Source organism: Grammomys surdaster, unplaced genomic scaffold (genome assembly GCF_004785775.1).
Source record: "Grammomys surdaster isolate TR1022 unplaced genomic scaffold, NIH_TR_1.0 191, whole genome shotgun sequence".
NCBI classification, from domain to species: Eukaryota; Metazoa; Chordata; class Mammalia; order Rodentia; family Muridae; genus Grammomys; species Grammomys surdaster.
This window is the reverse complement of record NW_021604636.1, coordinates 4,625,962-4,640,616: the sequence shown is the minus strand read 5'-3', so window position 1 is coordinate 4,640,616 and position 14,655 is coordinate 4,625,962. Positions and strand designations below refer to the sequence as shown.

Sequence of the window (14,655 nt, the reverse complement as noted above, 5' to 3'; positions counted from 1 at the left end):
GAATTGTCCTTGTCTAAAAGGACTGCAGGGAACAAAATACCGAAGATACTGATGGAGAAGCAATATGATTATGGGCCTGATTTGGGATCCATTTCATAGGGAAAGAAGGCTCCCTATGAAATTTCAGGCAGAGGGTTGGCCAGAGGAGGAGGAAAGATAGGGTTTCCTAGTTTGTGCTGGGGTATAAACAGGGGTTCCAGCCTAACAGCATCCTATTTATCTATCTATCTATCTATCTATCCATCCATCTATCATCTATCATCTATATCTTTACCTATGTCTATATCTTTTTATATCTATATGTGATAATAATAAAGATGGCATAGATTTGAGAAGGAGCAAGGGCACGAGAAGAGTTGGAATGGGAAGAGGGAGGAGTGGAAATGTAAATATAGTATTCATGTATGAAACTCTCAAAAAAAATCTAAAAATTTCACTTAATAGCAACAAGTAGCAAAACCAGAATGGCAAGTTCTTAGAGGAACCTAGATATATGGGTGACATAAATGTAATTGGATTTTAAAAAAAGTCTCATCAGTGACCCAATATGCAAAAAAAAAAAAGAGTAAATTTTACATGGGACGGTGAGTTTGTTGAAACCTAGTTTAATATTCTAAAGGGGTAGATGATGATATCTAGACTCAGGATTATGGCTGTCGAGATGGAGATTTATGAAGCAATAGACACCTAGTTTTGAAAGTAGCAATGTTAGAGATAGCAATAAGAAGCCTTAGCAACACTAGAAATTCTGCATAGTGTGACAAGTTAAGACCCTACGTACTTTTGTGGACCTGATTTGGATGGTGTGAGCATTTGCAAATAAACAGGTATTGAGAAGCGTCGAATTTCAGAGAAGCATTAGGAGATGCCTTTGAGAGCTTAAGAAGATAGTTTAATAAAAAGTAGGATTCACAGTATTGAAACTTATCTGGCCTTTGGTTTAAGATATGAATATCTGTACTTCCCAAATGAGAACAGAAGGTAATAAGAGACATATATTAATCAGAGAAAGAGTTTATATAAAAGAAGCAGGAATATCTTAAGAAAGTCTAGAGTCTGAGGAGAGAGATCTGTCTATAAAGTCCTTGTCTCATAAACATGAAAACACAAATTTAATCCCTATAACCCATGTAAATATGTTGAGACATTTCATGTATTTCCAGCAATGGGCGGAAGAGAATTTTGTAAGTTCACTGGCTAGCCAGCCTAGTTTAATCATGAAAACTAGGCCAGAGAAGTTCTAAGGATGATACCTAAGGTAGGCTTTTTGTTTTTGTTTTGCCTCTATTCACATGTATAACTCATGCTAGCCACAGACATGAAGCAGAGGATTCTTCAGGAAGAATTCATGTACAATGTGATGCCATGAGGCTGAATAAGAAAGGCTAGCATGTTTGTGAGCTCAGCACAAGGTCCAAATTTCTTCATCAAATCTTTGTTTCAGCTGCCAGGCAAACTTTCGTGTGTTTGTATCTGGGATCTTACTAGAAGGTACTTGTTTGTGTTCCTGACTGAGGGTGGAGTCATCTCACTCCTGTGTCTTCTACATAATAGATCCTTGTGGTGCTGGTGAGGAGATTGAACTCATGACTTGAAATAAGAAATCCTTCCTCCAAAACACTCCACTCTAAATCTTTAGTCATAGGTATCACCCTTTAGTAACTTGATTTTATTTTGCAAGTAGTTTACCTATTTCTGTATTGTTGTCCTTGAATCCATGTAGTGGCTTTGTTGAATGATGCAATTTAAAGATGTCAACCCCAAAGGAGAAACAATCCTATTAGTTTGGGAACAAAAGTGATTTTCCTTATCCTAGCAAAGCATGAATTAAATTTACTATTGTAATCAGAAGCATTTACTCAGGAAGAGCTAGTCACCATCTGCTGTAGGATAAACATTACAAGTAGAAAGAATTAATTACCTTTGTCACCTTCACTTTCAAACGACAATCTCCTTCTTCGAAATTTACCGGTGTCCCCTTCAGAATCGTTTACGGATTGGGACTGAAGCAGAAGATCAGGCTTCGTTAGTGGAACTCAAAGACAAACATAGAAAGTTACTCAACTTGCAGACGATTCCTTATCGGTGAACTCCTTACCCTGTCATATCACATCGACCCTTTCAACCTCAAGAATTAAATTTTTGGCAAATAGCTACAATATTTTGCTTGAAAGTTGTCTCTAAATTATAGATAATTAATTTAGATAATTAGAGATTGATAGATAGTAGCTTCACAATTTTATTAGAGAAACCATGGTGTGTAGAAGCTATGAGTTAAGAATGTTAGGATCTGGTATTAGCATGTAGAGAAAAATCTTTAAAAAATAAAAAAATTAGAAATCATAGAAGAACCTGTATTATTGTCAACAAAATGTATGAATCAATTATCAGTAGCTAAGATGTATGAATTATATAATAGTGAACGTGACATTGATTTTACAATAAGTATATAATTAAAGACAATAGATGTTACATTAACAGATCTTTAATATACTGTTTCAGCTCCTCCTCCTCCTTTTCGATTGTCTGTATAATATTAATCTTGTAAACAGAAGCCCCAAACTATTTGTTTGGATATTGTCTGCATATCAGTACAATGGAGTTATCTGAAGTTTGTATTTGCTTTTTAGACAAAATCAGAATGAGGTTGGTGACATGTGACCAAGATCACAATAAAGTTCAATTAAAGCTATCATGAAAATATTTTTAAGAACTGAAGATTTCTTTGTGTATGTTTTAATATTTTCAGTCATTTTAAAAGAAGAGTTAACTGAGTCCGTGCATTACAACACTGAATGGCAACCTCGTGACCCTGGAAACTGCTGTTTCTTAAGTCCCTCACAGTGTCTGGAAAGGACTATAACTGCATGGAGACTTAAATCTAACACTGTTTTAACTAAACACTGATTTAGAGACTTTTCCCCCCATAGAATACGTTAGATCATACGTAAATACACTGGGCAGATACCAAGTGCTCCATGCTTGATTTATGTGAAATAGGCATTGAGAATAGAAATGGAATTTCTGAAATTTGAGGGACTAACCTAGTAACAATTATGAGCTGCAATGTAGGTTCTCTGTCCACAGAATAGAATTAGTTCAGATATCACAGTTCATAAGAGCTATTCTTTCAAAATTATTTTAGGTTAAGTAATGTGTATTATTTAAAATAAAATTTTGTTTCAGTTGGACCATATTTTATTCATTCCATAGCTAGATTTTTACTTTATTGTAAGATAATTAATTCATCCTTCTTTAATTTGAAAATGGTGGTTAGGATAAATTTAAACATGAATAAGGCTAATCTTTTAAACAATACAGAGAAATCAATAGCAACTGATATAGTAAAAAGAATAGATGAGAGAATATTTCTTCTATGTAAGACAAACTTTTTTAGAGTATTTAAAAAATTCCTTAAAAGCATTCATTTTCCTTCAAACAGTCAGTATATACAAAACAAGACTATAAATTTCTCCAAGGTCAAATTTAATTGACCCTTTAAAATTGTTCAACATCTTTTAGTACTGAATTCCTGTCCTATAATTTACTAATTTCAATATTCAGCAGACCTTTTCTCTAGGTACTTAGTAGTGATAAACTTTTGTGGCAGTAATTTGCTTTCTATTTTCAGAAGCACTTGGGAAATTTAAGAATGACATTTCAGAGATGTGCACATCAACACTAGGCCTCTACCTTTGCACTTTCATGTCTCAGGTTGAAAGTCAGTTCTAGATTCGTCAGAAAGTGATCAGAGAATTCTGGATACATATCCAAGACCTCTAATAAGTCTTCTCGCTGAATCTTATGCAGGTCACAGTACGTGAGTGCTCTCACATCTGCATTAGATTTGCCAGGTTTGGCATAAAGATGAACCATTTCCCCAAAGATATCATTTTTTCCTAAAAATAAACCAAAGAAGGAAAGGAGGACAGGGGGTGGGTAGAAGAAAGAACAAAAGAAAGAAAAGGAAGAAGAGAAGGAGCATTAATTAAATGTTTTCTTTATAAAAGTAGAAAGGGACACTGATCAGCTGACAAATCATTAGACTAAAGGTCTCAAATGTAAGATCCTATACCAAGAGGTGCATGGACAGCAAAATTCTGTGTCTGGATTGATTGTACTATGTTTTTTGACTGTAACTTTTCTGTTATAAGTCTGTGGTTCTGTTATAATCTCTTTCATTTCTTTATGATGCTAAGCATCATCATTTCGTTACACCCCTGAGAGCTAGCTATGGATCTTGCTATGTGGTTTCCTAAATCTACTTCCAGATAGAAGTGTTCTGAGACTGTCAGTCCAGGCATTTGAGAGGCCAAAATGAGTTTGATTCATGATCTTTCTGTTGAACAGAATCATGTCTGGAGCTTTTGCCTATTAACAGTTCCACCATTCCTCAGCGCTAACTGACATGGACAAGTGATATCAATCAATGTACCTTGTTTCTTCAAGTTACCAGTTTTGGATTTGCCTTTAATGTATATATTCATTTATTTAAATTATTTAGTTTTTTTGTCCTTCACATATATAATCATTGTTTTGGTCACATGTTCTTTGCTCTGAACTTTTGTTCCCTTTCTTCTTCTACTAGTATTGGTGGTCCTCTCTGTCGCCTCTCCATCACCCCTGCCTATCCATGTGCTGTCTGATATTCAGTTTTATTCAATGAGAATAAGAATAACCAGTATTTTGTAAGGACTATGTAGGGGTCAGGCACTGCATCAAATGTTTATGTAAATTATCACACTACCCAAAATAATTTTGTAAAGTTGTAATTGTTTTCTAAAATTTATAAATAGTGAAAGAAGTTTAAAGAGGTAAATTGATTAGCATAACATCACTTCTTGGTTGGGTGAAGTGAAGGAAAGAAAAGTAGCCAGGATTAAAACTCATTCATTTTGACTTTAGAATCAATATCCTTATCAGCTTATATATCAAATCTCTCAATATTTTCCAAAATTTCATGGCCATTGTTCTGTTTTTGAGTATCAAGTTGTTCACATGGCATATGCCCTTAGCATATGTTGATAGGCTACTTTATGATTTTTTTCTTAAATATAATTACTAACAGTGCAAAACAGTACTTTCTTCACATATCTTGAAGTTTCTTTTCAGATTAAAAAAAAAACACTTCCCTATGCATTATACTAGCTTTTATATCTCCAACTTTGGGAGCTATCAATGATGTTTAAACAATAAAGCTCTAACAAGTCAAAAATGCTGAAATATTCTTACTGTAAATGAGTATTTAACAAGGAATAGTTAAAACAATATATTAATAATATACAAACATTATATTAGAGAGACTACATTAGGCACAGTTTAGATAAATACTTATAGACCTTTGAAAATCAGAATGAATAAAAATTTTGATACTAACATGGAAATTAGAGAAGGAAAGGAGAAGCTCTTGAAATTCTTTAGTTTGGATGGCTTAGTCTAGACACCACTTTTTTATGGCTCTGAACTGTATTAGCATGGGGTTTTTATTTGAATTATCTTCCATAACTATAGTTGAACAAGCAGGAAGGCCTATGGTGCTGAGCATTGCTCTAAGGTCATTATCTAAGCACAGCGTTGTGTGTGCAGAAGCCATGACAGGCTGGCTTGAAGATCACCTCTGCCTTCCATGGCAACACACAAAGACAAGCTATCAGTGCCAAATCCAGAGAAAACTCTCCCTTGATAATAAACCTTGAGGTAATGATGTAGCGTATTTCTACTCCTTGAATCTTTATTGGTTTAAAAATCGAAGTGTACACCATCTCAATTTGGGGCTTTTTAAAACTGTAATCATAACAAAATTATCAAAGTATCAAGGGAATCACTTAAATCTCTTTGTTCATGTAGGGCATCTAATGAGCCCAACTCTGGTTCTGTCTAACAACAAACAGATACATTTTTGAGTTAATGTTCAGATGTGAGCGCTGAGACCTGAGTGAAAAGAAACAGTTCAATTGCCCATATAGATTAAGTGATTGATAGACACTGGGGTTGAATCTAGGTCTTTGACTGTGTGAGGTGAGGGCTCTGTATCCAATCTGTACCTCCAGGCCTGCATGTCTAATAGTTAATGGAACTGTATATTAAATCTATGAAAAAACAGTTAATTTTCACAGATACTGGAGGTAGTGTTGCTCATTTTTTATCTTATTATCCCTAGTCCTGATAATATAGTCATAGCTTCATTCTACTAAGGGCTCCAATTTCTTTGATAAACTTATATTTTAATAAATGAACTTCATTTATTAAAATATAAACTTACCTCATGGTACTGTAAGAACATGCTATTTTAGCATGTCTACATTGATTATTTCATACTAAGATGCTGAAGGATCAACCATAAAGCTGAAAAGAAAAATGTTGACTATTTTTGTTTATTTGACCTCAAATGTCTAAATAGCTGTCAACAGCTAAAGGGAATCATGTGGATATTTAAGTAGTAAACAAAAATTGAGACAGTAAGTAGAGACATTTCTGCAACATTAATTTGATATATGTTTGAATGGAAATAAGGCTTTAAAATGATCAGTGCTAGACTCCTTATCAACCTGTCTATTAATCTGTCATTCTAAAGTAATGAGTTGTTGCAACCACTCCTAGGTGAAGTTGTCATCATTCCAGGCTAAAACACTCACCAAGAATAGCTACTACTATGTCATCCTTGAGGATTTCAATGGAGCCTCTGGATAAGAAGTACAGAGCAGTTAAAACATCCCCACAGTGAACCAGGGTGTCTCCTGGAGGTGCATGGGTGGTTTTGAACTTCATTGCCAGAGCTCTAAGGCAGCCTTTACTTGCTCCTCGAAAGGCTTTGCAGTTTTGTAGCAAAGTCTGGTTTAGATGTAGACAAATGTCAGCTTGTAAACATTCTGGAAATCCCTTTAAGACCTGAAAGGAAAAAATAGAGAGTTTGATACTACCAGAACACCAGGCACTTCAGCTTGAAATAAAGTCTATTTCTTGCTCACAGACCTGCTGATGCAGTAACTGTCACAAGAGTACATATATATATATATATTGCATCACATCCCTTAATGGATACTTGGTTCGATAAACATGTCAGAAGTTTTAACTCCATATTGTTCTGTGAATTAACTGCAGATATTCAACTCAAGGTAACTGCTGTTTCATTAAAATGTCATGTCTACACATTTCTCATTACTTCTTTTCGCCTGCATTAGGTCATGTTGTATCATATTGTGCTTGGAGAGAACGCAATGTGACAGTCAAAAGGAGATTGGTGAAAGGCAATGTGACTCAAAAGATGAGAAACCTCTTGAAGCAATTTCAAGTCAATTTAAATTGCCAGCATGAACCTACATCTTAGTTGATGCAGGTATTGCATTTGCAAGTATCATAACCAATGCAATGTTCTTAGTCAATTCTCTTTGGGATAGTTGTATTTTCTATTCACATTATTTACAGTAAAATTTTTGACAAACACTGGAAGTAAAGGAAAGGAGAGCAGCTGATGTACTTTGAAAGTAAGGTTTAATTTTAGTAACAGAAATGGGGCTACTTTTGAAAGCTTACTGGTTAATTTCAAATCAAGGGACAGACTAAACAAATTTTTTTGATAAATGTCTCTCAATTTGAACAGAATAAAGTTATTCTTACAAAATTGGGTTTTGTACACCATCGGTACACTATGGGTTGGGCGCTCCCTTCTTTAGCTCTTTATGTTCTATTATCTGGGGCATTACACAAAAGCTTTACTTTCTATCTTGACTTTCCCCTGCAAGTATAAACAGTCTACATTGAAGTGAATTGGGGGAGCATTATACAGAACGATTACACAGTGATAGTACATTTAGTGATTTTTTCTGATATTTATTGGCTCAGCCTTAGTAAATAATTCAATTTAACCAAAAGTAATTATAAATTAGCTATAAGACTATTCAGATATATTTAGTACATAAAGAAACTTAAAATTGAGTTATATTTGAGTCAAACTATGATTATCAGTGTTTGAAATACTAAAACAACTACAGGGACCCGGCTTCTATTAAGCCATCATTTGTTGGAGATGCCCAGTTGACTACGAAATAACAGGAAAGGATTTTTAACATATTTGAAGCACAGCTACCACATTATTATTTTATTATTAATTTTGTTCTTGCTTTCTTCATCTACAGAGAATAAAGTGCATTTTGGAAGAAAATATATTTTTTCTTGAATTTGCCACAGTTTGACTCTTGTGCAAGCCACTTCGTCCATCCATGTTTCTCTGCTACAAGACCAGAATCTTCACGGTACTGAAGATTCTATTTGACCGCTAAATAGTATGTCTGGCAAGGCACGAGCTCTGATTCCTCAACTCCATGCTGCCAATGCTTTCACCCTGAAGGTTTTCTGTTAACCTGAAGTGGATTTGGTAGGATTCAAGCCTTTCACTCGTATGACTTTCTCAGCATGTATCTTCAAACTTTCCTTTACCTATAACTTCAGGCTCCATCTACATGAGTAGATTCCTCGTATTTACCCAGGTTGGGCTGAAGACCTCTCCAATATAACGTGCCAACAACTGCCCAGTTATGTCTCTGAAGCCAGTGGTGTTATCTTACTCTGATGGTGCCCTACATAAATTTAGCTGTCCATGGATAACTGAGCTCTTTCATCTTCTACACTTAAAATTACTGCATTGAATTTTTTGGTAAGTTGTTCCAAGCTGGAGACAACCTTAGTTTGGACACTGTTTTTCTGAATTAAGAGTGCTATCCCTTGGGGATTATATAGGAGAAGAACACCAGTGTTTACTGGCTTCTGCATGAGTCCTTTTTCTCCCTTGAAGGCCACTTTTGGAATCTCAGCATAACTCTTAAATGACACTTCATCCCCCAAATATTGACAAATAGAACACTACACCAAGTAACAAGTTAGACCTTACCTTTAAATATAGCTGGTAAAGTATTTTATATTTCACACAAGTGAGGGAAGCTATTCTCCTGTACAGCTGTAGTAATAATATTGACCTGAAAATTACTGCTTTCTGGCATATTCCCTAAAATACTCATAAATATAGTCAGCCCATTGTGTTTCTGTGTATCTGTCTGCTGACATATGTTAGCATGTTTTGGTTTGGAAGATAGATGAGTCAGAGATGGTGTTTTTGTTTTTCAAACCTATCACAGGAGCCACATGTTGGTCCATGTTGGTTCCACTACACGGACTAAAGTTCTTGACCCTTCACTTGCCAGTTCTGAGTTTGCCGATTAGTTTTCTGCAACTTAGTAACTTATTTTTCAAAAATCAATAACATTTGCTTTATAGAGTTGTAAATAGGACATTTAAATAGGATAATGTATGTAAACTATCCAACATAAATTTGATATTCAATTCACAATATATTTCTGCGTTCCTTAAAAAAAATCTGAGTACATATTTTCTCTCAAATAACAGACATGTTCTCTTTAAATAGTTTTGTTCTCTGTTCACTGAGCAGAGTTTAAACATTTTGTATTCTAATATCATTAGTGTATAGATCCCTTCCATGGCATTGGGGTAACCTTATCTCCTATTTCTTATGTGTTCTGGTTCATGTGGGTTTAAGCTTCACTGGAACTTGTCTTATATTCATATTGAAAGTAGTCAGTTGATGAGCACATTACAAATATATTTTCGAATTCCAGTCATCCTGGAACTACCCACAGAACCTGAGGGTCACTTGAGAAAGTTTTCATGGTAGTGATCTTACTTCCAGTCTTCATTCTGCTAGAATGGACTCGACTGCGAAGTATTACATCCATCTAGAGATGATGCAGAGCCTCGCTTTCACAAATGTCAATCATGCAGACATTGCAAAACAGTTGCCTGTATACAGAAATCTCTAGCGATATTAACTTTTGGCTTTTTTTTATATATTTAACTTTTTATTGACTCTTTGTGAGTTTCACGTCATACACCCTAATCACTCTCATCCCCCTGTCTCTTTGTATCTACCTTCACCCTTGCAACTCCCCCTCCCCAACCCAAAAAGATTTCATAAATCTCATTGTGGAAGTTGTAGTTTGTCACAATCAGTCCCACAGTACACACTTTGTCCACACTTCATTGCTTGCAAATGTTCATTGCACTGAGTCATTGGTTTGTTTTCAGACCTCTGGCTTCTGCTACTCTATCAATATTGGGTCCTCAATGGGACTCTTCGTGGATATCCTGTTGTTGACCCGTGTCCTGGAGATCATGTAGCTTTTGATCTGTAGGACCCGCCACTTCATGTGCTCCAGAAGTTCATAGATAGGGGAAATATTGGGGTGGTCCAACTTAAAGCCCTAGATTTGTGCCTGGGTGGTTGCTGAGCTAGTCTGCCTGCCAGTTCTGCCGTACCCACACCACTAAAGTGAGTTCTCCAGCACCGTCCTGGCTAGCTCACCCAGTTCCACAGCAGGCAAGGGGCTGAGCCAGCTCTCCCATTCTCATGTTCTTGGAGCTAGCTCACCTGTGCCCATGGCAGCAGGGACATTCTACTGTGCTGCCCAGGAGAAGTGCAGAGCCTGCTCTTCGGAGTGCTGCAGCCAATGGAGGGCAGAGCCAGCTCTCATGACTTTAACTATCTAATTTAATCACATCAGTTGCTCAGGTGAAATTGAGTAAGACTTGAAATTCGCAGGTCGAATCTCAGAGTAGTCCCATTGTTTGGAATTCCCAAGTTGGCCAGTGGCTTTAGGATTTGGGGTTTAACTTCAGGAAAAAAAATTTTTTAAATGGATTAAAAAATTATTTTTTAATTTTTTAAAACAGTTTGGATCATAAAAATGTACTTTTTTTAAAAAAAGTGAGAAATAAGTAGGTGTTTATTCAAGATACCTCAATTCACTATTTCCCTCTGAGTTTTCATTTCCTACACATTGTACTATTTTTTTCTGTTTACTTCCTTTGCTAAATTTCCTGAATTAGAATCTTTTCATTTACCATGGGACTATGAACATCTTAGCAGCCCCTGTTGATATAGAGGAAAAGAAATATCTAAATACAAACCAGGACATCAGCTGACTTAGTGATGGTGCCCTCTTTTCTTGGCTGTCAAATTTTGATGATGCTAAGGTACATGCCACTGTCTACTGTGCATCTGGCACTATTGCTTTATTGAATGAATCCAATTATGAAGACCAAGAAGCATCATCCACAATTAGTGTCATGGCTTATACCTTACAAAAATCAGTTCTTGCCCTTTTAGCATATGTTCTTTCAAGTATTTACTTACATTAATACTTAAATAGCACCAAAAGCTATGCTAAAAAAGAATCATAATGAACAAAACAAAGATGTTCTGAAAATGTATCTACCTAATTTTCATGACATATTAAACTTAACTCTTACAAGTCTAATCAGAATTGGCCACACTAGTCTGTTTAAGTAGGACATTTGTGGGATGCAGTTTTAATTAGAATGATCATTTACTGAACCTCCAAGTTAACAGTTAATGAAACACTTGCTGTCATTTCTTATATAAGTATTTTTCTTTAGTTTATTGCTTAAGAACTCCAAATAATATGATGGTAACATTAAAGTCAGTTTTTAAAAAGTCATACAAAAAAGGAATGGAAAAATTGTTACCACATGATCATCTATGAAATGTGATCAATAATTAGTTCAGAGGCATCTGATTTCATCGTAGTTTCCTAATAGTTGTATATTCTAATGCACTCTGAATAGCTTGATAATACCTTCCTGTTACTTGTACGTATACTGAACAAGTATTACAGTGTTATAGCTGAGTGCAAGCAGAAGTTGATACAGGGCTAACGCTTCTCACTTGATATACATACTAATCAAAATGATATAAACTTTTAAATTAGTAAATCATCTATATAAGTTTTTACATCAATACCAATAAAACACTTGATGCTATATTTTGGGCAACTATGAAAAAGAAGTTTGATCTATTCTGATGATAATATGATTAAAGAACTATATCATATAAAACTGTCTAGTTTTGTATCACCTCAGCACAAGCTAAAGTCATCAGAGAGGAGAAAAATGCCTTAATAAGATGGGGCTATGGGCAGGCCTATAGTGCATGTTCTTAATTAGTAATTGATGTGAGAGGGCCCATACCATTGTGAGTGGTGCCATTTCTGGGCTGGTGCTATATCAAAGCAGGTTAAAGAAGTCATGTGGAGCAAGCCAATAAACAGCACCCCTCATGGCCCCTGTGTCTGCTCCTGCCTCCAGTTTCCTGCTCTGTTTGATTTCCTGTATAGACTTCCTTCAGTGATGAACAGTGATTTTGAAGTATAAGTCAAATAAACCCTTTCCTCCCTAAGTTGCTTTTGGTCATGGTATTTCATCATAGCAATGGTAATCCTAACTAGAACAATAGGTTTTGATTAGTAATATTGAATGAAAAAATATTCCTAATCAGGAAAATTGTTAATGTAAATGTTTGAACATGACATTATTATAACTTTTCCACAAAGATAAGAGAAATATTTATTTCCTTAATAAAATTTTACATCATAGAAAAATATTTTCAAATTAAGATAATTTTCATAGTATATTGGTAGCAAACTGTTACTCTTCTTTGAGGCAAAAGATTCAGCATTTGCTGCTTTCTCTCTCAGACTGAGAAACACTCTCATGATCAGTATATTTTCCAGACTCTGTTTAAAAGAGTGTCAATAATGTAACTGTTTTTACCCCAAACACTTCCCAGCCTTCTTTCATATGTTATGAACCACCAAATTCACTATTGGAAAGAAACTGAACACATTCCCTAACACACACACACACACACACACACATACACACACACAAACACTGTCTACCTTGCATCCTGTAGGCTCATGGAGGCTATTGTGTGTTCTAACTAGTGGCTTTTCATTCATTTCAGCCAGTGTCCCTGTAGAAGGGAACGTTCCCAAAGGCAGGCTGAAGAGAGAACACAATTTCAAGGCAGCCTGACTGTGGCAAATGGTTTCCTAAATAGCAGATTAATCATATGGAAAACTTTGGTGTCTGTGTTAACTGTCATTAGGAAATGTCCTAGGGAAATTCTCTGGGTCATTAAATATACTTAAATCTTGACAAATTAGGATTAATCAAAACACAAATTAGGAACTCCCTATGAAGTACTAAACCTCCAGCATGATTATCAAACGCATTATGCAAGTAATATATTAAATCCTAAGTCTCTGCCCTAGAGAACAGCTCTACTCCTTGATAGCATTTTTTGATTCTGGTAGAACTGATGTTTTTATGTGGGCATTGAGATTTTTTATAAATCTTTAGCAGCCTGTGAGCTCATGAAGCCTATATTTTATTCTTTGTGGGAGCTAATGTCTTAACATAATGCGTTTTGTAATCTCCAGGTCACTCCATCTTACGTCATTTCTACAGTTAGACACTAAGAAATAGGAAACACATCTTTTATGTTTCCTTGGTGGATATGTATTGATTGCTACATTTTAACCACTGATTATGATAAGTGAACCCTTAAGTAGGTTTAGCACTACGAATACACATCAATTACTCTGGGGTGAAGCGCCGATTGCTTTGATATCTACTTTTGTATTCTCCCTCCATGTAGCTGATAAAAACAAGGTATTATTTTAATATATAAGGCCATCATCCATTCCTCGACTGTTGAGAAAATTAGAGGACTGTGAATTCGGAAATGTGGAAATATTTATAAAAACTGGGATAATACATTAATGTATTGCATGTAACCTGCCAGCATTTAGGAGATAGTTTGCATTACTTAAGATACAAAACCCTATCCTAGATACTTAGACATGGCTAACAAGCAGCAAGTCCGGAAGCAGTTTTGGTTCACCAATGATGACTTAAAAAGAGCTCTTCCTATATCCTCCTCTGTCCCTTTACATCCCAACTGCACCTCACTGCTGGGACATTTCCCTTTTAGAACGGCACTTACACTTCAGCATGACTCAGTGAAGATGAGGTTAACGGCGTGTGGAGTGTGGGTGACGTGTGGGCAGAAAGGAATCACTGCTTTTTATTTACATGCTCTCATTGCCCAGGCTCTGGAGTCTTTTTGCTAATTCAGCAGTTTGGCTTACAAGGGGTGTCTCAGGATTCCTGGGATGTGACCTCAAAGGGAACTCTAGAAACCATTAGGATTTCTGGGGGCTATAAGCAGGACCTTCAGCCTCCAGGGTAGGTTCAGAGCCTTTCCCTTTTATCCCTGCACAATTAATTGAGAGAAATAGTACAGGAACCAATGAGAAGGATGAAATTGTAGCCCTTTCTGCTGGGTGTACTGCAAATGCTGCAAATAGTTGGTTTTTTTTTTAAATGAATTGATTGTAGATGACTTAATCTTCCTCACAGAATGAGGGACAGAGAAACTAAATCTGCCAGGTGACAGAATCAATGACACAAAGTATAACCTTGCACCCAAAATGCTTTTTTGAATTTAAATCAAGTTTTACGATCCCAGAAAGATTTCTCACATGCTCTCTATATTTCTTCAACATTATGTGATGTAGTAGAATTTCAGTAGTCTCATTCTACAAATATGATAGGTAAGATCCAGCAATTAGAGGACTCTGTGGAAGAACTAAAATTCTAAACTTAGTCCAGAATTTACGTAACTATTTTTGTTTAGTTGTCTTTCAGGTTGGACTTCTAAAGTTACTGGCAGTATTATAATATATAAAATATTTTACATTCAGTTTTAGTAATTGGTCTTGT

General features: G+C 35.6%; 1 protein-coding gene across 2 annotated transcripts in view; it reads right to left on the bottom strand.

The window, feature by feature from the left end:
- Kcnh7 (potassium voltage-gated channel subfamily H member 7) overlaps positions 1–14,655 on the bottom strand; it is a 443,919-nt gene that overhangs the window by 39,744 nt on the left and 389,520 nt on the right. The window contains exons 10-12 of one of the 2 annotated variants that reach the window (XM_028769229.1): positions 6,636–6,888; positions 3,694–3,899; positions 1,922–2,021 (exon numbers count right to left, since the gene is read on the bottom strand). In XM_028769229.1, the coding sequence (XP_028625062.1) occupies positions 1,922–2,021; positions 3,694–3,899; positions 6,636–6,888 (559 nt within the window). The remainder of the gene's footprint in view (positions 1–1,921; positions 2,022–3,693; positions 3,900–6,635; positions 6,889–14,655) is intronic. The other variant, XM_028769230.1, reaches the window with a different exon arrangement.